General features: G+C 36.5%; 2 protein-coding genes across 2 annotated transcripts in view; one reads left to right on the top strand and one right to left on the bottom strand.

Moving 5' to 3' along the window:
* Positions 1-27,068, top strand: part of PSMD1 (proteasome 26S subunit, non-ATPase 1) — a 97,589-nt gene that overhangs the window by 33,615 nt on the left and 36,906 nt on the right. The gene's annotated exons all lie outside the window — the stretch shown is intronic.
* On the bottom strand, positions 1,024-17,257 carry HTR2B (5-hydroxytryptamine receptor 2B). Its single transcript, XM_043578143.1, has 4 exons — positions 16,995-17,257; positions 15,416-16,027; positions 6,215-6,415; positions 1,024-2,200 (listed from the first exon to the last, which is right to left on the bottom strand). Exons 2-4 carry the CDS (start codon positions 15,831-15,833, stop codon positions 1,308-1,310), a joined length of 1,512 nt encoding a protein of 503 aa, XP_043434078.1. The 5' UTR covers positions 15,834-16,027; positions 16,995-17,257; the 3' UTR covers positions 1,024-1,307.

Below are 27,068 nucleotides of genomic sequence, written 5' to 3' on the forward strand. Positions count from 1 at the left end.
CCATTTATGGGAATAGTGTGACAATAAAATATCAAATGTAAATAGAATTGGCTAGCATGTACAGACTGTGCACATGTACTAATTCTCATAAGAACCGTATGAAATGTAGATGAGAAAACTGAGAAATTTAAGTACCTCTCATAAATTCAGTCAGTTAGCTAGTAAGTGACATGGTTTGGATTTATTCCCAGATCTTGCAATGCAAAATGAAATGAGGAAAGGGTGAATAAAAAATGTTGCGCCAGGGGGCGCCTGGGTGGCGCAGTCAGTTAAGCGTCCGACTTCAGCCAGGTCACAATCTCACCGTCCATGGGTTCGAGCCCCGCGTCGGGCTCTGGGCTGATGGCTCAGAGCCTGGAGCCTGTTTCCGATTCTGTGTCTCCCTCTCTCTCTGCCCCTCCCCCGTTCATGCTCTGTCTCTCTCTGTCCCAAAAATAAATAAACGTTGAAAAAAATTAAAAAAAAAAAAAAAAATGTTGCGCCAGAAGTTCAACAGACTCTTTGGGTGAGCTTGGGCAACCATGATCACAGTTTTATGTGGCCATTAAAGGTTAGATTCCTGGATTGAGATCCCACAGCTCCAGTTTGTACGTGTTCTTTAAGGAACAAACTGAGCTTCAGGTACCCAGGACTGACTTCATTTGCTTCCTCCTCCTTCTCTAAGTTAGCCCCACCTCTGCTGAGTAGATTCCTGATATCAGCCATTTAACAAAGAGCTCCAGTTCTAAGATGCTGTTATTTTGTGTGATATCCAACCACTATCGTCCCTATCCCTTCCATCAAGACAAGTTTCCTGATCAAAGCAAAATCATGACTACATCTAAGTAAGTCAGACTGTAAATGACAGTCTTAGCTTACCACCACATGTGATCATTTTATGCATTCAGTTTTAGTCTTCTCTTCCTATCACTGTTGTTCTGTTATGCCTTATATTTTTAAGGCTTTGAGGGGGTTAATGTGTTTTCTCATTTAATAAAATGACACTCTTAGCACAGCTTTGCATACAATTAGGAACTAAACGAATTCTTACAGTGACATTATTTATTTTTAAGCTTAAAATTATTTATTTAATTTTATTTCATTTGAATGCCGTAACATTTAGCCAGAGTGCTAGGTCATTTTCGTTTGCAGCTGTACAAAATGATTTTTTTTCATGGAGTAGTTTTGTCCAAATAAAGAAAATTACATAATCTCGATGAAGAGATGATTTGATACATGGCATAAAGTTCCTCTTTATACGATTCTTGGCACATTTATATCTGTTTCATCACCATACTCGTTATATTAGATGAAAATTGACATTCCTTCTATACATAACTGACTTGCTCTTCAGTTTTGTCACCTTCATTTTCTGTGAGGAGAAGTGTATCTAGTAGAATGATTGATGAAGACTGAATAGTTGAACTGCAGAGCCTCATTGGGCTTTGGTACATGGAAGGATTAATCCCTTTTCGCATTCCATGTTTCATGAAAAACTTAGAGTTCTCTGCCATCGGGTTTCGAAAGTAGATATTGCTGGAGCATTTTCTGACAGTTTTTACTGATTTTGTGGCCTGGTAATTGCAGGTGATGTATCGGCCAAATGCATTCCGAAATGTCTTGTTGAAGAGGGTGTAGACCAAAGGATTCACCCCTGAGGAAACATAGCCTATCCACACAAATATCTCCAGGAGCATTTGGAGAGTAGTCTGGTTGCAGGAATCACATAAAACGAAAGTTATATTTGTAATAAAAAAGGGGCACCACATAAGCAAAAAGAGAAAAAAAACAATCCCTAGAACCTTGGAGGCTCTCTGTTCATTGGAAATGGTCTGCACTGACTTTTTTCCAACTGTCGACATTCTTCGCATGAGTAGATCATTCTTTGAGTTGGGCAGAGTTTTGTCCTTGTGAGTACCATCCAGCATTGCCACCTTTTCAGGTGATGAGCAAGGTGTTTCATCCCTTTGGAAAACTGTAGACACTGTCAGCCATGTTAGGCGTTGAGGTGGCTTGTTTTTGACCAAGTAAGCTTTCTTCTGTAAAGCGTGGATAGTGAGAAAGTAGGTGACAATCATGATTGCCAGAGGTGTAAAGAAGGAAGCCAGTGAGCCAAAGAGCATGAAGTTGCCAAAACGGTCCTTTGTTAGCACACAGGTGATGTTGCTTGGGTTATCCACATCAGTTTCTATGCCTTTAATAGGGACTGGAATGGCAATGCCTAAGGAAGAAGAAACGAGATAAATCTAGTTAATTTTATGACTTTCAACTCTTAGATTATGTCCTTTTAGACTTTATCTTAGTGACTTAATGTGGTTAGTGGTTAGTGTATTGTAATTCCTGATACACAATGCAGAATTTGTCAAAGCACTTAATCCTTGGAAGATTTAACCAATAGAACCTCAGTAAGCAAACCTGCTGTTTTTAAACAGACATTGATTACTGATTTCGAGTTTATAATTAAAACTTCCCTGGGGTGCCTGGGTGGCTCAGTCGGTTAACCATCTGATTCTTGGTTTTGGCTCAGGTCATGATCTCACAGTTTGTGGGATCGAGCCCTGCATTGGGCTCAGTGCTGGCAATGCAGAGGTTGTTTGAGTTTTTCTTTCTCACTCTCTCTCTGCCCCTTCCCCACTCTCACATGTGTGCATACACTGTCTCTCTCTCTCTTTCAAAATAAATAAACCAAAAAGAAAAAAAAGCTTCCTAAATCTGCAGTATGTCCACGAAATGGCAAAGAATGTGTCCATTTGTATCTGTTTATTGATCTATCCCAGGTTAAGGAAAATGAATTCAGAGGAGAATTTGCTTTTATCTTTATATTCGATGTAGTTGACTTAAAGAGACTTCACAGTACGTTCATAGAATATCTTAATTCTGGATAGAGACCTACACAGTTTCATTGAACAGACATTTTCATTTTTTGAAATTCATGAATGTCTTCATCTTTTCCTTTGATTTAGGGAAAACTAAAGGTTTCATTGTTTTTTTAAAAAACGCTACTTAAAAATTTGAGAGGATGTGGATCATAAAATTTATTTTCAAGTTGAGAGTTCCTCTCATAGATATGAAAGAAATGTATCTTATGCTAATCTTCTAATACTGTAAGTGCCATGAAGTAGGTAATTAAATATGATCTTGCCTAGCGAAGTAGCTAATTAGGAAGAAAGTACACAGGTGTTATCCTCATCCTTTCCCTTTGAAACAGCAGATCCTTAAAAGAAGTCTGAGTTAACTAATCTTTGGAAACCCGTAGAACGCTTGTGTTTTATGAATCTGAAAGTACTTTGTCATGTACACAGCCTTTTTATGGTTACTGAAGAACCTTTGCCGTAAATATTTTCCTCAAATCTATGGCCGCTTTTACTGTACTGCAGAGTTCAGTAGTGGTGACAGAAACCATATAGAGCCTGCAAGCCCAAAATGTTTACTATCTTACCCTTTGTAGGAAAAGTCGGCTAACCCCTGCTGTATGTACCCTGTTATTTCTAGGTAATCATTCCACTGTTCTTTCCCCCCTAAACCCTTCCCTTTTGAAGTCTATTTAATCTACTTACACCACTCTGTTCCCCATCCGGGTCATCTACGCAGCCCTCAGAACATTTGTCCGTCTTCCTCAATGGATTCAGTGCTTTGCTGTTGCCTGTCTGCTGATCCGTTGCCGTTACCTTCCATGATTTCACCTCACTGATGACCCTTCTAACACCGTCATTTTATGTCTCTTGAACTCAACTCTAATTCTTAAAATTATTTTTAAAATTTTAATTCCAATGTAGTTAAACATACATTGTTATATTACTTTCAGGTGTATCATCTCTTAGTAGTAGTAGTAGTATTTTGGACTCCTGAAGCCATCCATAAGCGCTCTTAAAACTGTCCCATATCTAAAGCTATGAACTTTGTTTGCTATTTCCCTTTCTTGTCCTGCTACTCTTCATTACTGTGGAACTTCTCTTTCCTATTATCTTGACCTCTAGTCCATTCTTCCTTCTGTTTTCACACTCCATTAACCCTCTATCAAGGCTCACAATACCTGTCTCAACCAACTTGGTGGTCAGTAAGTTACATTTTCACTGGTACTTGTTTTTTTTTTTAATGTTTATTTATTTTAGAGGGAGAGAGAGAGAGTGGGGGAGGAGTAGAGAGAAAGGGAGACAGGATCAGAAGGGGACTCTGCACTGACAGCAGCAGAGTCATCAGGTATGGGACTCAAACTCACGAACTGAACTGTGAGATTGTGACCTGAGCCGAAGTCAGACACTCAACCAACTGAGCCACCCAGACACTCCTTCACTGGTACTTCTTATACCCTTTTCCCCTTATTCTTTCATACCTTAGCTTATATGCCAGGTCTTACCTAGGATAACTGAACTCTTTTCAAAGCACTTTGCAGAATTTAAACCTAAACTAACCTTTACTATCCTCTGCTTTTTCTTTTACAAGGTTACTTAATTGTCACTGGTTCTACAAAACAGAGTGTGATGAAATGAACAGAGCATTGATCTTGGCCTTGGTGCTGAAAAGCTGAAAGCAGTCTTTAAGCCAACTATTTAAAACTTCTAGGTTTCTTTTCTCCTCTGTACAAGGAAAAAGTGAACTTATAAGATCCCTTCTGAAGCTATAAATCTGGAGTCTTCTTTTTATTCTTTCCCCTCTGCATACTTAACACTTTGTATTAGTCTAATTTATTATCTACCTTCCTTGAATATAAAGGCTCTTTTTTATTTATCTTTCTTTGTATTCTTGGTACCTAGCATGTCATAGGTACTCAAAGATTTGATCTGTTTATGGATTCATATGATCCAGCCTTGAGGTATCACTTCTAACAATAGGCTATTTATTGGCTTGATCATATTTCATGGTTTCAAATGTTTTAATTCTTCTTAAAGATCATTTCTCCTGTTTTCTCCCTGCCTTTGTCCCATTTCCCCACCCTACCCCAACACACATACGTCACACTGTCTTCCCTTTCCTCTCCCTCATTGCAGTGAGCTTACCAGAAAGATGTGGGTCTTTTGCCATGAGCTACTATAGTTGTCCTTCTTCGCACTTTAAATTTTGGTAACTGTTACCCATTATCTCCCATGCCCTTTCTCTAACTTCTTTTTGGGGGGCCTCTTCTGTTCTGTCAGTCAGCATCTGTTCCTAAAACTATCCTCTCACCACTTGCATATCTGTCCATTCTGAATAGACTTTTCCTTGACCCTAACTTTCTTCCCAAGCCAGAATAGTAACACTCCTTACTTTTACCTCCAAACTATGCAGAAGAGGTTTGGCCCTGGTGTCATCATTTCAGGAATGTAGAGGTCATTTTCGTTGTCTTGCTTTCTTGCCTTTTTTTTTTTTTTTAACCAAGTGTCCTTATTATGATTAGAGAGAGAGACCATCTTTTTCTTTTTTTCCTTTTAGCATTCCAGATCTCTCTTGATTTTATTCCTCTTTAAATTCTTTTTTTGCTAGGAAGAAATGAATCCACTTGTCGGACTATTAATGTAATGATCATAGTAACTGTTGTGAATCTATTTGTTTTTCTGATGTTAACTTATAAACGGTTTGAGTTTTTTATGCTATACTTGATGCTAAGATAGTCTATTTTAGTAGCTATCTTTGAGCATTAAAGATGAGCACAACGGCATAAAACAGTTTAGAAGAAATATTTCCTTCTGTAAATCATTTGTGAATATCACTTGCATCTCTCTTAAAATCTCTGATTAAACACATATCCAAAACACGTAGACATTTACTGACTTTAGTCTATACACATACTGGCTTCCAAGATGAATTTATGATCTTTAATATCCACATATAAAACATTTGGATTTTTTTTCTTTTTTCCTGTTTATCTTCTTAAATGTGATGATACTTTTTTTTTTTGTCACTTGCGATTTTGCATGCTGCCTAGACCTTAATGATCTGTTTGACAAAAATGAAAACTGTTTTCAGACTTAGTCTTCCTACATGTCAAAATTAAAGCAGGAAGATATCTCAGTAAACATTGTGAAGATGGTTCCTTCAGAGCACATGAACTTTTCTCCATTTTTACACGTATTGCTGATAGTGTGGGTTAGTAGCTGTATGATGACATGGCATAAGGAGCTTGTGTTTGTATATCAGTAGCCTGCCTTGGCGTCTTTTGTTGGGTTTCACAACCTACTAGGTCTGCTATATTTCCTAGCCAAATGGAACCAAAGACTTTATTTACACCACCCCACACACCCCGACATTCCCCACATACCTATTGAAATTAACCATACCACTGTAATCTTGATGAATGCTGTAGCTCGTGAGTTATATTGATTGGCCTGGATTGGCTTTTTGATGGCTATATAACGATCCACTGAAATGGCACAGAGATGCATGATGGATGCAGTAGAAAAAAGAACATCAAGAAATAACCAGGCAGGGCAGAGAACAAGTGGGAGGGGCCACACAGCCTCTGAAAAACAAAACAAAAACATACTCTCCTGCAAAAGGGCAATCTTCAATCTGTAGTTTCTTTTTAAAGTGATAATAGATTTTTAAACTTTTTATGTTATTCATCTGAAATTTTATGGTTTATCCTCCACAAGATGTTTAAGACAATGGAGTCAATAATATTAAGTATATTTCTGCAAATGACCCCTTTTAAATACATTTTCTATTTCATATAATAATTACAACACTCTTTCAAAATCTGCAGTTTAATATTTTTAACATACCATTGCTCTTTTGTCTATTCCTTTTGTGATCTTTTAAAAAGATCACGGGGCGCCTGGGTGGCTCATTCAGTTGAGCATTCCACTTTTGATTTCAGCTTAGGTCATGATCTCAGGGTTGTGGGATCAAGCCCCGTGTTGCGCTCTGAAATGAGCGTGAAGACCACTTAAGATTCTGTCTCAGGCGCCTGGGTGGCTCAGTTGGTTAAGCGTTTGACTTCGACTCAAGTCATCATCTCATGGTTCATGAGTTTGAGCCCTGTGTCAGGCTCTGTGCTGACCGCTTAGAGCCTAGAGACTGCTTTGGATGCTGTGTCTCCATCTCTCTCCACCCCTCCCCACTTGTGTGTGTGCACGCACATTCTCTCTCAAAAGTAATAAAAAAAATTTTTTTTTAATTCTGTCTCTCCCTCTCTCTGTAATGAAAAATTAAAAAAAAATTTTTTTTAAGTGAATGGGAGTCTCAATGAGGCCTGGGATTTGGGCTCAGTTCTAGCAATAACTAGTAGTATGATCTTTGTTTATACCAAACTCTCATTTGGTGAAATAATTAAGTGGAATGATTTGAGTTTTCTTTTTGACAGAAGTACTTCTTTAATAAAGTTTGCAAAAGGAATGGCTTCAGATCATTTTGAAGAAAAGTAGATTGTTATCCTTCCGTATTCCTTCATTCACTCCAGGCACTGGAGACTATGGTTTAAAAAGTCTCAAGTATTAGACATAGTACTTAATTTATGTAACAAACTCTTATAAAAAAGCATTTACTCAATATAGTCTTGAGCACTTAAGAAACACTTTGAAAATTTTCAGGGTTTGGATATGATAACTATATTCTACATAGCTTTCCAATAAATTTACTTAGACAAGTATCCATACATATGTGGGTTTGACACATCATATATTATACACACACCCAGTATATATATATTTACAGTTCTAAAACACCAAAAATTTATTTTAGGGTTTGCCCTAGAATATTTCAGTTAGAATCCACTTTACTAAAACACACACTCACAGATTTTAGAACTTGCTATAAAAAGCAAATTACTTCTATTTGAAACAAATGTCATATATATGAGAATATCTAAATCTTTTTACAGTTTAACTGTTGTATGCGCACAGACAACATAAATTACTTTTGTTGGTTTTTCCACAATGATCTGACTTTGATAGGTATAAAATGATTAGGATAATTGAAGGAGGACCAAGATAACCATTTTAGGATTTCAGAGCACCAAGAAGAAACTCATTAGTTGTGATCTGTTTAAATTCAGGAATCCTGAGAGTGAAGAGAGGTTAGTATCCCAGAACAACAACAAAAAAGACTATAGTGTAGGAAAAGAGTTTTGAAATAGACTTGAATATGTTATTTTCAAAAGTATGCAAATTAATGTTTGAGAAGGCTCTGAGAAAGATTGTGTCTTGGGTCTTAAAAGATGCACCTACATTTGTTTGCTGATATAGGTTAGGTGCTCAGAATGCCTCATATGAAAAAATTTATGGAAGACTTCTCAAAATTAATCAAGTATGGTAGAGAAATCTGTCTTTAAAAGAATCTAATACTATTTTTAAAGAATCTATAGTATTTAGATTTTCTGTTAAGTAGAAAAGGACTTTGGACAGTGAAAGACAGCAATGGACCTGAGCTTAAGTAAACTAAGAGTCTAAGTGAGTGAAAATAATGACATATGATTAAGAGAGTTTTGCAGTGGAAATGACTTGAAATGAGGCTACATTCTGTAGTAAAGTTCTACATTTAGGACTGAGTAGTAGAAAAATACTCAAGTCTAGAGCTACAACAAGAGATACTGATTATAGTTTTAAATGTGCCTATATAGGTTTTCTAATTATGGGTTCTTTGTCTTTAAATTAAGATCTGGAAAATTCTAGTCATAAATCTAGTAGCTGTGATAGGAAGCCACAATAGAACTCTCATGTAAAAAGGACAGATCTTTGGAAAATAGACTATTTGACCTACATATTCCTAGTTGTGAGCTAAAGCTCTTTAGTGCTCATTTAATTAAGCCTGTGAAGCCTTGTTAAGCTCACTTTCCAATAGAATGAATTTATTTTATAAACTCCAATTTTGGAACACAAAGTGGGTATTAAAATTAATGCAGATCACTAGAATTTTATTATTTCAGTCAGTACTTACTGCTAACAGTAGAAGTACTGAGGCGTAATAGAAAAAGTATTGCTAAGTACTGAGGCGTGATAGAAAAAGAGACTGTAATAGGTTTAGGATTAAGAGAGATGGATCTCTATGATTAACCTTTATAATTGCAAGTTTCATGAAATACTAGTCAGTAGACTTTTTATGAAATGAATATAAAAGTAACATGACTGCATTTAATTAACAGAAATCTTTTATATGCTTGTCTAATTGCTTAAGTAGGTTCAGGTAATGCAAGAATTTATACAAATTAAAAGCAGTTCTAGACATTCTCAAGTTATCATTCTCAAATTGTCTTTTCAGTTAGCATTAATTTGATAGGCTCAAGGTCAGAAAAGTTTCTTACTAGAGTAACTAGGGGCACCTGGGTGGCTCAGTCGGTTAAGTGTCAGACTTAAGTTCAGGGCATGATCTTGCAGTCCGGGAGTTCGAGCCCCGCATTGGGCTCTGTGCTGACAGCTCAGAGCCTGGAGCCTGCTTTGGATTCTGTGTCTGTCTGTCTGTCTGTCTCTCTCTCTCTCTCTCTCTCTCTCTCTCTCCCCCCTCCCCCACTCACACTCTGTCTCTCAAAAATGAATGAATGTTTAAAAAACTTTTTTTAATAAATAAAAAAATTTAAAAATATTGGGCTTTGGCTGTCCCTAGAGAAAATTCTGTGGCTGTCTTTTTTTTTTAAGCTTTTATTTGTATTTATTTTGAGAGTGAGAATCCCAAGTGGGCTGTGCACTGTGAGTGCAGAGCCTGTCACAGGGCTCAATCTCACAAACCTCAAAATCTTGACCTGAGCTGAAATCAAGAGTCAGATTCTTAACTGACTGAGCCACCTAGGTACCCCAATGGCTGTCTTGTTAGATAGTTATTTAAGATATAAATGTTGGCTGTTTGCCAAATATGACTGTTTAGGTTGGTATGATTTCTCATTTCATTTGAGAAAGCAATGTAGAAGAGGTTAAGAGTATGAATTCTGGAGTCATTCTCCCAGATTCAAATTATGTCTCTTCCATTTATTTATTCCTATGTTCTCTCTTGTAAAGTAGGGATATGGTGATGATGCCCATTTTATAGGTTTGCTTTGAAGATTAAATGCTGTACTACATGTAGAGTGTTTAGAAAATGTCTGGCATAGAGAAAGCACTCAATAAATGTTAGTTCTTATTACTATTATTATCTGACAAAAACTAGCCAAGTAGCGTAGCCATTAAAACACTGCTACTTAGAAATGTAAGTCGTATCATTGCTATAAAATCAGTATGTTTAGGGGCGCCTGGGTGGCTCAGTCGGTTAAGCGTCCGACTTCAGCTCAGGTCACGGTCTCACGATCCGTGAGTTCGAGCCCCGCGTCAGGCTCTGGGCTGATGGCTCAGAGCCTGGAGCCTGTTTCCGATTCTGTGTCTCCCTCTCTCTCTGCCCCTCCCCCGTTCGTGCTCTGTCTCTCTCTGTCCCAAAAATAAATAAATGTTAAAAAAAAAAAAAAAATCAGTATGTTTGTCTTCCTGACTGCTGTAGCAAGAGTGCATGTATCCAGGGGCACCTGGTGATGCAGTAGGTTGAGCAGCCAAAACTCTTGATTTTGGCTCAGGTCATGATCCCAGGTTTGTGGGATTGAGCCCCCTGCATCAGGCTCCATGCTGAGCATGGAGTCTGCTTGGGATTCATTCATTCATTCTCTCTCTGTCTCTCTCGCTCTCTCTCTCTCACTCTCCCTCTGCCCTTCTCCCTTGTTTCCACGTGCTCTCTCTCTCTCTCTCAAAGAAAAAAATTTTGTTTCCAAAGGGGGGGAAAAAATGAGTGCATGTATCCAATTGAATTTAAATCTGTACTCTTTAAAAAGCATGGGAACATGTTTAACTGTTTAAATTTGTCATGAAAGTATGCCTTTTTAGCTGTCTATATGTGTGTGTCTAACTATAAATAGCAAACATAAATAACTTATGTTCATTGCCATGCTTGGCTATTTATGTGTATTTATTTGTTTGTTTATTTTGCTTTCTTTTTAACTGGTATAAAAACCTAAATTTTTTAACCAGAAACTCCATTTCTTGATGAGATAGACTCATTTTATCTGAACCTTGCTTAATCTTTGGGCAAGTTTTTAGTTTGGAAAGCTGAATTATTAGTTTAGAAAGTAATTAAAATTAATATGTAAGTCTGGGATATAAGATATTTGCCTTTTGAGTATTTTAAAAGACTTTTTTTTAATGCTTTTTTATTTATTTTGAGAGAGAGAGAATGAATTGGGGAGGGGCAAAGAGGAAGAGAAAGAGAATCCTAAGCAGGTTCCACACTGTCAGCACAGAGCCAGACATGGGGCTTGAACTCACAGTCCGTGAGATGCTGACCTGAGCCAAAATCAAGAGTCTGACGCTTAACTGAGTGAGCCACCCAGATGCCCCTAAAAGACTCTTTTTAAAGCTATCCCAAGAGGGCTGTGCCTTTAGAGATTACCGAGGTAAACAGTGTTAGAGCAGGACAAGGCCTAATAATCCGAAAAGGCATAGTTCTCAAAATAGCCATTTTTTTAAACCTCAGAAATTCTTACGTTTGTATCTTTATCTTCCAGAAAAGAGAGACATAGATCAGTGCTTCAGTCTTTATTATGAAGCTTCTGTTTTGTTTTTGTTGTCATTTTCCTATTACATTAGATCATATAAAATATTCTGGGATTAGATGTCTAATATGATAGTGTTTTAAATGTTTCAAGTGATTTAATACTTAGGAAAATTTTTTTCTTGGTTTTTACATTTCCACTTTTCCAAGAAGAAGTGCTTTAATTGCTTTGCTCCCTCATTTAAGAATTAGAGCAACATTTCACTGCGTAAGTGAATAACTGATGTTTTTTCTTTTACTGCTGTACATCTGTTTCATTTCTGGTCAGACTTACACCTAAACTAAATCACATATTTAAGTATATAAACTCTTCTCATACTCCACTTGCCAATTATTTGTGCCTATAATGTGTCCCTATTTGACCATTTAACAAGATATCTGCAATGTCAGTTTTAGCATATCCGTTTTCCAGACAAGGTGATTGAACTGATGTGAGTGAGTTTCCTAAGCCAACACAGGAGAACCCGGATTCAGAGCGTGTGTTGTCTTGCTTTAAACCTCTGTAACCTCTTTCAGCCATTTTATTTTATACACCCTCTTCCAGCTGTATGACAGATACTGTTCCAGCTATAATCGTGAGGCATGAGTTAAAACTTAAGTTATAAATAAACTAGTAATGATCAATGAATGACCAAACACTGTTATTTTCTCCTTTACATTTTTAATCATTTATTTAAGGAGAGAAGGGAAAGTCCAGAGAATTTCTTAAACTGTGAGTGAACGTTCTGTCTTTTTGGTATTAGCACATGATGTTCTGTTTTCCTTTGCATCCTATTCAAGTATTTCTAATGTAGGCATTTCCAAGCCTTCTGTCGTAAGCTACTAACTTGTGATTGTGCATTTTTGGAATTACATGCAGGACAGTAAAAACTAGAACTATAAAGCAAAGTTAGTGCTCCCAGAGCATTGACATAGGTATCACAATTCATTTGAGAGCCCATGTTGGGCCAGTCATAATCTTGGTAAAATAGAAATTCTATAAAAAAAAAATTCAGACAATATTGAAAAAAAAAATTCAGACAGTTTATGATCAAATAGTATATAAATCATTGGTTGAATAAAATACTCTGTACCATAAGAACCAGTTTTAAAATGTTTAACTTCTCTCCTTTTTTTAAACTTAGTTTTAGTAGAACATTAGTTAATATAAAGTTTCTTATGATAATTTCATTAAATTTCCCTGAGATGACTAAAATCACTCATACCACTCAGTAGTAGTTAATTTTTTTATGTTTACAGAATTGGGGACACTGTACCGACTTCAGAAGTTTGGAAGATTATTCCTGTAATGAGAGAAAAATACACAAAATCTGTTCCTGTCTTTTAGATTTATTAGAAATTCTTATAAATGCATTAATTTAGAAAGTCTTTGTTAACATGTGAATGCCTATCAAAAAATCTTAGTATTTGAAGTCAGGTCCCAATTTGTAGTATGTGCAGTTCCCAATTTATGAATGTATCCTTTTGAAGCTTTTTAGAAGGCAGAGCATGTATTTTCTCATATACTTTCTCATAGAAAAAGAACAGCGTTGGGGCGCCTGGGTGGCGCAGTCGGTTGAGCGTCCGACTTCAGCCAGGTCACGATCTCGCGGTCCGTGAGTTCGAGCCCCGCGTCAGGCTCTGGGCTGATGGCTCAGAGCCTGGAGCCTGTTTCCGATTCTGTGTCTCCCTCTCTCTCTGCCCCTCTCCCGTTCATGCTCTGTCTCTCTCTGTCCCAAAAAAAATAAATAAACGTTGAAAATTTAAAAAAAAAAAAAAAAGAAAAAGAAAAAGAACAGCATTAAAAAAAAAAAAAGAACAGTGTTTTCAATAATGAATTTAATGCAATAATTTTTTAAATAGAAGTTAAATTCCCAGGTTAGTTTATTTTTTAAAAATCGAATCCCCCTATAGAGTTTAATTACTGATAGTAAAAGTGTTTGGGACTATGAAAGATTTTATTTTGTAATTAAAAATTAACATTTGAAAGAATGAAGTGTAGTTAAAACATATTATTAGGACAAAAATAGGAAGACATTCCATATATTTTATGTTAAAATATGTTGGGTTTTCTGCTAACATTTATTGGCAAGAATATGTTGGGCCCAAAAAATGTAAATATAAACTTAGTTATCAGTTGCACATACCTACTATTTTCCTGTGGAATACATGGAATTATCTCTCATCTGTTTTTGTGTTTTGTCAGGTCACTTTAATACTATGGAACTTTGCTTTTTAAGATTCCTTAACTATTTAGCTGATAACTTGAATATCTACCACAGTATTTTTTTGTATGTAGTAGATTTTTGATATTTTTGGACTCGTGGACTTTAAAGTTAAAATTTAGTTCTGTGTAACTCATTCTATCTCATTTGTTCAATATAACATCAATTAAATTTTATGGTAGTATAAGATGAGCATTGTAACATTTGCTGTATGCCTATTTAAAGAGTGATTTTACTGTTAAGTTACTATTGTGTGTGCAGAGAAAAGAGCTTGAATCAAATCTCTGTACAGTCTTTACCAAATATACATAAATGGTTCTGTATAATCCTCATTTTATTTCTTTTAAACTTTATTCAGGATTAAGATCCTTTAGGTTCTCCTTTCGAGTATGATTTATTAATTATTTTCCATGGTTACATGTAGCACTAAATTATTCAGAAGGTTACAGATTTACAGAAGAGAAGGGGAAAGATAGACATTATTAATGATTAGAGAGTCAATTAAAGCAGTGGAAACTTATTTCTTACTGCGTGTCCTGCTACAGAATTTCAAGCCTGGATAAATGTTGATTTAGAATGAGAAGTTTTAATCTGTCACCATCTGATATTTGGGGGATCAAACACTTAATTTTAGATATCTCGATAATTACTTAAAAATGTAACATTTAACCTAAATATAATAGTTTAAATTGGAGTTTTTCTTCTCCTTCTAATATGTATTCTAGTTAAATAAACTTTACTTTTCTAACCTGAAGTATTTTTATACTCACTATATAAACATAATTTCAAGAAGCCCTATCTGCTGCAAATAATCATTTTTCTTATGCAGTTAATGGATGGAATATCAATTTATGCCAGGCAATGAATACGTTAAATATCCTTTTAATTCTGATTCTTAGAAGCCCTCATAATTTATTAGAATTATTTGAATTTACCCACATTCTATTAACTAGAGAGGATATGCATAAATCAAAACTAGTTCATTATAATATCATTATCTTTTTATTATAACAAACTAATACTTTAATATTGAACTACATTTTATTGTAATAACTCAGGTTTTGATCACTGATTGTAATAACTTATGTTTAATAATTTTTGATGTTATTTTAAATAACAATTTAAAGTCCGATTTTTCTTACATGTATCAAGGACCTGGATGGTCAGAAATCATAAAAATTAAACAGATGAATCATCTTTTAGAACACTGTGAGCCAGACCATTTCCTTTAGCAACTAAACATAGTATTTTCTTAACATGACACTGGTCTAAAGTACACAAATGATAAATATAACAAGAATTTTAAAACAATTCCAGTTTTTAATTTGGGTTTGGTGATTCAAATTGGAATTTAGTTACTAAAGATTTTATCATTAATAAGTAACTCAGCATATAACTGTCACAGAAGTGTCCTAGCTATTACTTTGTCAAGGGAAAAATATATTAATAATGGGGAAGTTAAAGTATAGGTCTGTTCTTCACTATAATTTTTAGGTGATGAATGCGGAATCTATGAATATTGCTAACTTGGATGATTTTTTAAATGATGGCTAGGAAGGAGTAGAATTTCTAAGAAATTATTTTTTGCTCTTTAAAATTGATTATCAGCCATAGGAAATGATGGGAATAAGAGTCTGTTTACTCACTGTATCTTTAAATAGTCTAAGTTCATCTTTAAAGACTAAATGAGTATCCATTTTTCTAACAGTATATCACAGTTCTGTGGTTTGATGTCAGGAACAAAGTGAAATACTTACCAAACATTATTGTCAAGAGGGCAATCGGCATCACAAACAATCCAACCAGCAAATCAGCCACTGCTAAGGACATTAGAAAATAATTGGTAGCGTATTGCAGCTTTTTCTCCAGTGAAACCGCCAGAATAACCAGGATGTTCCCACCAATCGTGGGTATTATCACCATGAGTATCAGAAGAGCAGCCCAGCGCAGTTTATTTCCCTGTTGCTCACCAATCTGTTTCATTTCTTCTGGTATTGATTCTGTCTGTAATCCAGACCAGTTAGCAAAGATTAAGTGATCAAATGAGCTCCGCAAAATGTGCTCAGGAATTCTGCTTTGTTCTGATATTCTATAAGAGAAGGCCATTTGCTGTTTTTGTGTGATTTGATCCAATTCCGGACAATGGTCAGCATGGTCAGTAGCTAAGCTGGTCATCTGCTTTTTAAAGGCATTGTACCCAGGCCACAGAAACACTCAAAAGCCAAAGTTGACTCCTTCCTTTAAAAAATATTTTCAGGTTCTCTAAAATGAGAGCGTACATCATCTGTCCATTTCTGTAGGTAAGGCCCAAGTGTTTAGTCTTCAGCAGAGGCTCCACTTTCGTAAGGCTTAGTGAAAGAAACTGATAGCTGTGAAAGAAAGACTGTTGATTAGTTTCTCTTGCTCTCTTTTTTTTTTTTTTTTTTTTTTTTTTGCTGTAGTGGTAGACTCCTGTTTGAATTTGAATGCCAGTGAGTTCCGAGTTTCTCCCTAGATGTATAAAATATGTGAATTGCATTATTTTATTTCTTTATTTTAAAAAAATAGTTAAACACTTGAGCTTAGTAGCCCTTACCATCTGAACAAGTCTCTTGTGCACTTGTGGCAATGCAACTTAGTTCCATAGTCATATTCCTGATATGCCTCAGGTTATGAAACAGGAGATACATTAATTTTTTCAGTAGTCATAAAAAAAGGCTAGCTGTTTCCGATCCTTGAATGTCTTTTTACCTTTACTCTAGAATACGTACATAAGAATAGAAACATCAAAGCACTAAATAGTTCTGAATAGAACTTTTTGGTACACATTCACCTAGAAATACTTCAAACCCATGTTAGGTCCAAATAAATTATTTACCAGCTACGAATCCTTGTTTGTAGTTGGGTTTATCTGATCAAGTTTATCTTAATACTGATGTAAATAACATTTTTATGAAACATATTATAAGTCCTTTAGTTTGAGAGAAGGAAAAAAATAATTACTAGAATCCAAATAATTGTTTTTAGTAACTTTATCTTTCAAAGAAAGCCTGTTTCTGCAACAACAAATATTCTCCAAATTTATCACTTTACACCAAATTTCAAACAGTTCCTTCTTTTGGTTTTAAGTAATCGTTTTCTCCCTTAACCTCTCCAGTTTCCTTAGGAATGGAGGGTAAGCTAAGAGGAAGGTTAAACCATTTATTCATAAAATCTGTAAATCCCCTATTAAATATCTCTCCTTTAACATCAGTAAATTTTCATTTAGGCTTTTAAATCACTGAATAGAAATGAAAGATAGCAGTTTTTTTTGAAGAAAGAAAAAAAAAACTTTTAGATTATTTGTTAAATACTTACCTCGTATTGTCAATCTCCCAAGCATGTTATCTTATCTGCTCGGTAGACCTGTTTGCTGCTGTGACTGAAGTTCTCCCGTGGACTTATTCAGAGCCTCCAGCACTGGCACTTGAAAGCAGTGAAACAAATGTGTTGTATAGCTGCAAGCCTGCCAAGAAGGTTATTTCCTCTTTGATACATTCATTTTTAGAGAGTAGCAGCATTCATTATAATTCATAAAACTACCAGTTAAGTATGTTGAACCAGTTCATGACCCTATTCATGTTATGTTTGTAAGAGCTTTCTTTGATATTTGGGGGAATGAAATAAGCCTCTGTCATTCTAGTTTAAGATAGTTTTGTTTCAGATTAATACTGAGCTGTTTTTCCCATTTGAGAAAAAATAAGTCTAGAAATTCTGGAGCTTGCATTCTGTGAAGATTCTGCCCTGTGAGCCTTACAGTAATTTCCAGAGTTCTAGTTTCAAAACATGATTCTTATCCAGCTTTTATGTGTTTGCTGTGGAACACAATTAATTCTCTCTGGTTGCAACCTTATATAGAAGAGTGCAGAAAGGTCTGCATTCTACTTGTATACATAGGTTTTAGCAGAAACTTTCATTGCTCATTTTTTAAACAGATGTCCTCTGGATTGGGGAGTCGGTTCTTTGGCAGTTTTTTTTTTTTTTCCTCCACAGATATATTGGGGAAAGCATACAGAATGTAATGAAAATATATTCCTGCCTTATTTTAGAAAATTGATATAAAAATTTTAACAGCTATGCAAAGTTTTTCTAAACTGTAAGACTAGCTTATTAGCATTAGAACTTCTAGCGTTCTCAAAATTTCCTTTTAAAAGATCATCATAGATCCCTCATTTTAATTTTTTTTTGACATTTATTTATTTTTGGAAGACAGAGAGAGACAGAGCACTAGTGGGGGAGGGGCAGAGATAGGGAGACAGAATCCGAAGTAGGCTCCAGGCTCTGAGTTGTCAGCACAGAGCCCAATGTGGGGCTCGACTTATGAACCACAAGATAATGACCTGAGTTGAAGTCGGACACTTTACCAATTGAGCCACCCAGGTGCCCCATAGATCTTCATTTTTAAAGTTTAATTACTTCCAGGTCAGCCATAGCATTTGTGCCCTTTTTCTGTTTCAAATTTATATTCCTTAGCTTGTGTGGAAAATACTTGATTCATTTCAGTTCTACTGAGCAATTGAGATTTTGTTCAATATTTTTTTAACTCAAAATTCAGTATTTTATAAAAAATATTTGCTATGAATTTTGAGTATGAAAACATATAAAATAATATTCAAGTGGATTTTAATGTTCCAGGATTCTCTGCAGGAATATGGAAATATTCTGAAGCACTGCTTTATTCTGAATCACAGTTTAGTACCTGTCACACAATAGGAACATTATATTCAATGAAAAGACTTGTCTGAAACAAGTTTATGTTTATAGATACCTTCATGGATTTGTGTTTATAGATACCATGTTTGTTTGTTTATTCTTTCAATGTTTATTTATTTTTGAGAGAGAGAGAGAGAGGGCGCACAAACAAAGGAGAGGCAGAGAGAGAGGGAGACACAGAATCTGAAGCAGGCTTCAGGCTCCAAACTGTCAGCACAAAGCCTGACAGGGGTTTTGAACTCATGAACCGTAAGATCATGACCTGAGCCAAAATCAGACGCTTAACCTACAGAACCACCCAGGTGCCCCTCTAGATAAAATTTATTAAAATATTCATGGAATATATTTTTAAAATGATGACCATTATTACTATTATACTACTTTACCAGTACTAACCCTCTCACCCACATTCGCTCACCTTTTTTTTAATCGTAAGTATAAGTAGTTAAAATTGGTGGTTGGATTATTTTTTTCTATTTTTAAATTAGTTTAATGGGTAGGGAACATAGCTAGTTCAAACTACTTGTTTGGCAATTTTGGGTTCTTAGAAGCATAGCTGATAATCAGGAAAAAAGCAAAATAATAATAAATAGATGAAAGGTAGACAAATCTCTCAGTTGGCAATAACTATAAGCCCTCTAAAAACTCACGCATGTTATAGATGGAAAGCAGCCTATAAGTCCTCAATCCCAATCCCTTTACATATATACTCACAGAAACATGTCTCTCTCTCCTCTTTAATGAAAATACCACTTGCACGTGGTGGTAAATCTAAATAGTACAAAAGAATGGTCAGTGATAGGGGCGCCTGGGTGGCTCAGTCGATTAAGTGTCTCTTGATTTCATATCAGGTCATGATCTAACTAACGGTCGTGAGATCGAGCCCTGCATTGGGTTCCACATGAGTGCAGAGTCTGCTTGGGATTCTCTATCTCCCTCTCTCTCTGCTTTTCCCCTGCTCGCACTCACTTTCTCTCTCAAAAATAAATAAAGAAACTTCAGGAAAAAGTTCAGTGATAAATTCACTCTTGAGACCATTTTAACAAACATTTCGATGCCTACTCCATAAGTAGATTAACAAATTAAAAGGTGGACAAGCACTTTGGTGATAGCAGGAGGGGTCCGCTGAAGAAACAGGAAATACAAAGTATAGGCATGTAGGTCTACTCAGAATAGAGGCTTGTGGCTCACCTGTAACTCAGCCCTTCACAATTTTATGTTGTATAATACTTGCTACCAGAGTGGTTACTTCTACATATTTAAGAAAAGGTTAAGTCATCTTTATTTAGCTCTGTTTTAGATAGCAGGAATATGTGAAATGCATTTTTTAAAAGATTGCCATCCCAAATGACAATTATATAAAAGTATGATTCTTAACTAGTTGTATGAAATTTCAAATATCTGGAAACTTCATTTGTGTGGAATATCTCATTTACCAAGAACTCCAGATAAATTCTTACTAAAGTAGCTTAAAGTTCAGATTCAGACTCTAATATTTGGTGCATTTTTTCTAAAATAATGAATTTTGTCCCTGGTGCCTTTTTAATTAACTTTTTTATTTTTTAAGTTTATTTATTTATTTTGAAAGAGAGAGTGCACGAGCAGAGACGGGGCAGAGAGAGAGGGAGAGAAAGAATCCCAGGCAGGCTCCAAGATTTCAGTGCAGATCCCAATATGGGGCTTGATCCCACGAACCCTGAAATCATGACCTGAACCGAGATCAAGAGTCAGGTGTTTAACTGACTGAGCCATCCAGGCACCTCCTTTTAATTTATGGAACAGATTCTATCTTTGACTTAAAAGAGCAGTCTAAGACTCAGATTGTCTAAAACTGAACTTCTGCTCTTTCCCTCCAAATCTGCTCTATGTATTGGTTTCTTTATCTCTGGCAAAGGTATTTGCATCCTTCCACTCTCTTTTTCTCACATTCTGCATGTTATCCGTCAAGAAATCTTGTTGGGGCACTTGGAAGGCTCGGTCGTTTAAGCGTCCCAACTCCTCATTTCGGCTCAGGTCGTGATCTCCCAGTGTGTGAGTTTGAGCCCGCATATGGCTCTGTGCTAGTGGCACAGAGCCTGCTTGCCATTCTCTCTGCCTCTGCCCGCCCCCCCCCCTTTCACTTCAAAATAAAAAAATAAACTTAAAATATCTTGTTGGTTCTACCTTCAGTATGTGTGTGTATACACACACACACACACACACACACACACACACATATGTACGTATATACATGTATATATATACACACTGAATTTCCCCCCCACATCTACTGCTGCCATCTTACCTTACTAAGTCACCATCATATCTTGACTGGATTTCCAGGTAGCCTCTTAACCAGTCTTCTTTCTTCTACCTTTGCCCTCTATTCTCAGTAAAGCAGCCAAAATGACCCTTTTAAAACAAGTCAGAGCATATAATTCCTTTGTTCAGAATTCTCCATTGGTCCTTAATTTCACTCACAGTAAAAGCCAAAGTTCTAATAAACTCCTGGCCCGTAAAGTTCCTGTAAAGCTTTTATGATTTGGCCATAGTTTCAACTATTCTTCCCCTTCTTCATGACACTCAAACCATTGGCCTTTGTTGCTTCGCAAACATGCCTGGCATTGTTCCAGCATAGGGATATGCATGAGCTGTTTCCTCTACCTGATACACTCTTCCCCCACATAACCACTTGGCTTGCTTCCTCACTGCCTTCCTGTCCTTGCCTAAATATCACTTTATCATTGAAGCCTACTCTGAGTGCCATAATTAATACTGTTAAACGCTCCTCTACTGGCTCTTCCAGTACCCCTTACCGTGACTTACTTTTTTTTTTTTTTGAAAGAGAGGGGGTTGGGGGGGGAGAGCACGCATGAGTGGGGAGGGGCAGAGGGAGAGAGAGAATCCCAGGCAGGCTCCACATTACCGGCACAGAGTGGCACTCCAACTCATGGAACTGTGAGATCATGACCTGAGCTGAAATCAAGGAGTCGGATACTTAACCGACTGAGCCAGCCACCCAGGCACCCCTATTAATTTCTTTTCTTCCTCTGAATGGGCTGTACTTTCTTACTTCTTTGCATGACTCTTAATTTTTTATTGAAAACTGGGTATTTTGAATATTATACTGTGGCAACAAAGGAAATCAGACTCTTCCCCCCCTTCCAAGGGTTTATTATTGCTGCTTGTTATAGATTGGTGACTTTTCTAAAGTAGTTTTATAAAGTCTGTATTCTTTCTCATGAATGGCCACTGAAGTCTGTGTTACATTAGCTTAGTGTTGAGCTAGTGTTTTTGCTAGAGTTTCCTTCAATGCCTGGAGCCAAGAAAAGAAAAATCAAAGGAAAAGGAAAAAGACTATTTGCAAATTGGCTGTGTGCTGGGGCGCTCCTTCAACACTTAACCAGGTCATTTACCACTCTGCCTTAGCCTTCGCTTCCTGTTTGTGCACAGCCTGAGATGAAAGTTTACAGTTCTCAGGTCTTTCCTGAGTATGCATCCAGCCCTGAGTATGCATGTGGTATTCTTAATTCCCCCAGTATACTCGGGAGCTTTTAAAAGCCCTTATTAACTCCACATATCTCCTTTCCCAGCCTCTTTCTTTCCAAGCTTTTTGGTCTGTTTATTTCCTATCCTATTAACCCCTTTTATAAGGGTTATGGGCGATACTTTTGCCTTTAAGTGTTTTCAGCAAATATCACCTGGGAAGTTGCTGCAGCCCTGGGAGTACTCTAAGTTTGGTAAAACAAAGGCAGACTGTGCACTGGAGATCAAGGAGCCACCAGACAGGTTGAAACATAGCCACAATTCTGTGAGAATAGTCTTTCTGTCTCCCTCTCATTAGCAACCTTACCAGGACACAGGCCATGCTCTCCACTGAACCCACCAATCTCGGGAGTAGGGGTGGTAGGCAGGTAGTTGAAAATGTCACAGCCCTCCCTTACAACAGTGATTCCTTAAGCTGTCCCCTGGTTGTTGTAAGTTTTTGACTAGATTGCAGAGTTCTATAAAAGTTGATTCCGACAGTTTTTGCCAGATTGTTAATGCCAGACAGAGCTGCTTATGACTGTATCTACTTTTGTCAAGAACAGAAGAATAAGATTTCTTTTTTTTTTTTTCAACATTTGTTTAATTTTGGGACAGAGAGAGACAGAGCATGAACGGGGGAGGGGCAGAGAGAGAGGGAGACACAGAATCGGAAACAGGCTCCAGGCTCTGAGCCATCAGCCCAGAGCCTGACGCGGGGCTCGAACTCACGGACCGCGAGATCGTGACCTGGCTGAAGTCGGACGCTTAACCGACTGCGCCACCCAGGCGCCCCAAGAATAAGATTTCTTAAAATATCAGTGAAACTCTGTAATACAACTTGATGTCATGAAGTGGCAATGTCCTTTAATCAAAAGAACTCTTATACCTGGAATTATAGTTGATGATCATAAAAGATCCAAATATTTTTAAATTTTTTTTTTTCAATGTTTATTTATTTTTGGGACAGAGAGAGACAGAACATGAATGGGGGAGGGGCAGAGAGAGAGGGAGACACAGAATTGGAAACAGGCTCCAGGCTCCGAGCCATCAGCCCAGAGCCCGACGCAGGGCTCGAACTCACAGACCGCGAGATCGTGACCTGGCTGAAGTCGGACGCTTAACCGACTGCGCCACCCAGGCGCCCCATGATCCAAATATTTTTATGTAAAGTTGCTCAGCTCTGCAAGTCTTCAGTAATCCCTGTAATCAGCTATTAGAAACAGACTTTTATCATCAGGACACTTATTTAAATATCAGAAATGAATTAAATTTTCTGAGAATTGAGGTACATTTTCATTTTTATAAAATCAAGGAAATACCAATGAAATCTTTAATAATCTACAAGTTAATAGCATCCCACTCATACTGTAGACTTTTCTTGGTTTGCTCATTTTAAGGGCTGGTGGGAATGTACTAATAATATACTATAACTTTTTTAACATTACAGATTTCTCTAGATACAGGGATGCAATTTGATATATTTTTAAAGAAGTCCCTCCTTTTTTTTAAAGTTTATTTATTTTGAGAGAATGTGATAACATGAGTGAGGGAGAGAGAGAGAGAGAGAGAGAGAGAGAGAGAGAATCCCAAGCAGGGGCTCGAACTCACATATGATGAGATCATGACCTGAGCTGAAACCAACAGTCAGATGCTTAAGCGACTGAGCCACCAGGAACCCCTGAAATTTGATATTTTAAGAGCCATGTTTCTTATTATGGTGAAGTAGCAATTTCTTTGTATTTATAATTTTTTTAATGTTTATTTTTGAGAGAGAGCACACAAGCAGGAGAGGCAGAGAGAGGTGGGGACAGGATCCAAAGCAGGCTCCACACTGTCAGCAGAGAGCCTGATGTGGGACTCAAACTCGTGAACCATGAGATCATGACCTGAGCTGAGGTCAGACACTTAACTGACTGAGCCACCCAGATGCCCTTTTGTATTTATAAATCTTATGAAGCTGCTCTCTTCTCCCTTTTGAGATATTTTTGCCCTACTTTGGTAGCACCTGAAAGAAATCAATCTGTTTGGAAATAAAGCAAAAGCTTATCTAAAACTGTAGCTATTTTTAGTTATCTGAAGTCTAGTAAAATGATTTTAAAAATATATGTATATATTAAAGGTAGGACTAAATTTGTAAGGTTTAGGACAGGATCTGTGTAATTTTGTTTTTGTTTTCTTGGTACTTTACATGTAGTAGGTAGATATAAACTGATAAAGTGGAAATCCACACATAGCAGTAGCTTGTGCTATGGAAGTTTATGGGATAAAAGTACGCTTGGGAAACAGAACTGCTTCCTTCTTTTTCAGTTATTTTCCTGATAATGCATATTTGATGTATCTTTTTTATATTGTGATGAAAATAAAATTCAAAAAATCTCTCTCTCTGCTTTTTATCCTAATGATACTCACTTTTTTATTTTTATAAACCAAAAAGTAAAGGAGAACAAGAAAAGTTTCTACAATTCCCACTACTTTTAGCTCCATTGTTAAAAACAAATGCAGCTAACAGATTTATAATTGAGTAAATATACTTTTAAATTTAACATACCAAAACATAAATATGTGAAAAAAAGCTGTCATATGTGATACATTTTATGCTAGTACAGTGGTTTCCAAACTGTTGAATCCCTTGCTCTCTACCTCCCCCTCTCCAATAAAACAAAATCCACTATTTTCCTGTGACTTGATCACTTCTAGACATTTATTTTTTAAAATATGTTCATGGAGACATAGAGATGAGGTGAGTTTTTATTGCTGATCAGGGATAAGTCATTTAAATACTTTATTATAAATGCTTATCTGAGTCTGAGGAAAGTATATCAAATGACAGGAATTATTTTGTGATGTTATCTGAGAGAATTGTTTAGAAAAGCTAAGAGTTAAGTAGTGTCAGAATTATCTAAAATAACTGAAAGAAAGCCTTATGGGCTACTATTAAAGATTTGGTGTATTTTCTTTTAATTTAATTTCTCCCCATCTCTTGCCTTTCCTCGCCTCTTTTTGTTTCCTTCTTGCAGTTTATTTGTTGAAGAAACAAGGTCATTATTACTGTCAAGTTTCCACAGTATGGGTTTTGCTAATTGCACCCTGCATCCCTGTATGTAAAATAGTGTGGTTTTTAGTCTTCTCTATTTCCTGTAAATTGATAATTGGATATCGGAGCTTGGTTGATCACATTGAGGCTCAGTTTCTCTCCCTTCCTCCCTCTCTCTCTCCTCTCTCTCTCTCTCTCTCTCTCTCTCTCTCCCTCTCCCTCTCTCTCTCCCTCCCTCCCTCCCTTCCCCCTCCCCTTCCGCCTTTGGAGGGACAGGGCTGGCAGTACACATAAGGTGTACTTGTTTCAATTTTTATGATATCAGTAGTCATTGATAATTATCCTGAAGTCCATTAATTCATTCCAAGCCTCAAAGTGATGTTGATAATTATTTTACCACTTATTCATTTATTAACTGTTACTTTAAAATTTTTATATTTATACATACATTCTACATATATTATAATGTTTAGACAAAGATTAATGTGTAGAAATTTTGCTTTCAGCGAATATTTACATTCCAATCATTGCTTAGAAAGATCTTTTGTCCTTTTAGAGCTACTTGCTAAAAATTAAAGTAAACATAGAATATTCTGGCTTTATTGTACTCTTGAAGGGACTGAATGTCTAAGCTAATTTATTAAAGAATTTATAATTTCTTGTCTTAACACTTAAACCGAAGAATGTGTCAGGATTGGAACTGTTATAGACTGAGAAATTTGACAAGAATTTTTTTATAGCCTCACAACCTATTTCAGTCTTTATGGTAATCAACTAGATAAAGCTCTGCATTAAGCTCCCAGTATTTATGTTTGCTGGCAAAATTTTCTCTGAACCTTATGAAACTATTAATATCTTACTCTAAGTATAATACTTTTTTAATAAGTGAACATCATGAAATAAATGAAGTTTTAAGATACATTTAGAATAAGCTCTTTTGTGTTAGTCAGTTTTCCCTGGAATGTCTTACCCTGGCTGCAGCCGGGGGATGAGTGGGTAAATGTTCTGTGCCATTAGCTCCTTAAAAACTTGGTGAGGATATCTGGAGGTCAGGACCCTGAATACAATGAGCTTTCTAGGTTTAATATCCAACTCACTTTATGTTATTTTGCATGAATATTTGGGCATGAGTTACTACCTTCCCTTTTTTACAAGTAAGAACCCAAACCACAGCTAGAGTAACTAAATTCCTGGTTCTGATCCAAAGACAATTTCTGGTAATGCATTTAGATTTCAGTCATTATAATACAGTATTCTACTCTGTCTGTCATACATCCCACCAACTCTCCCCAGCATAAATAAGGTGGAACAGATACCATATTATGGATAATGCAGTTAAGGCTCAGAGAGATTTAGTGGTTGCCACTCTGTTATTAAATGGCTGTGCTGGAATTGGAATTCAGGTCTTTCTGATTCCAAACCCATGTTGTTCTCCCTACCACAGCAAAATGAAGGCAAGAGGAAAAGAAGGCAGAGAGATTATTTAAGGAGTCACTGTTACTTCCAGTGAGAGATTATTGAGGCCTGAAACAGGCAGTGGAAACAGAAACAAGATTTAAGGGTTTCACATGACTTGGTGGTAGATAAGATACGGGGAATGAGAGAATAGAATGATTAAAGAAAGATGTGAGTTTCCTGGGTGTGTAAATGAAATGTCATGGGAAGGGAAGCCGTTTATGGGAGGGCTGGCCCTTATTCCTCTTTCTGTATGGAATTCTGTCTGTTGGTTGAGGTGTTTGTCGTATATTTGGTTGAAGACATTCAGTAGGCACTTTGAAATTCAGGGTACTACTTAGCTTATTTAATCTTTTGGTAGTGAATACAAGGGAGTTTAATAGGGTGTATATTCATTTTATTTATTTTATTTAAATCCAAGTTAGTTAACATAGTGTAATAATAGTTTCAGGAATAGAATTTAGTTATTCATCACTTACGTATAACATCCAGGTCTATTCTCAACAAGGGCCCTCCTTAATGCCCATCACTGATTTAACCCATATCCCCACCCAACACCCCTCCAGCAGCCATCAGTTTTGTTCTGTTTAAGAGTCTCTTATTGTTTGCCTCCCTCTCTGTTTTTATCTTATTTTTCCTTCCCTTCCCCTATGTTCATCTGTTTTGTTTCTTATATTCTACAT

This window comes from Prionailurus bengalensis, chromosome C1, assembly GCF_016509475.1.
Source record: "Prionailurus bengalensis isolate Pbe53 chromosome C1, Fcat_Pben_1.1_paternal_pri, whole genome shotgun sequence".
Lineage (NCBI taxonomy): Eukaryota > Metazoa > Chordata > Mammalia > Carnivora > Felidae > Prionailurus > Prionailurus bengalensis.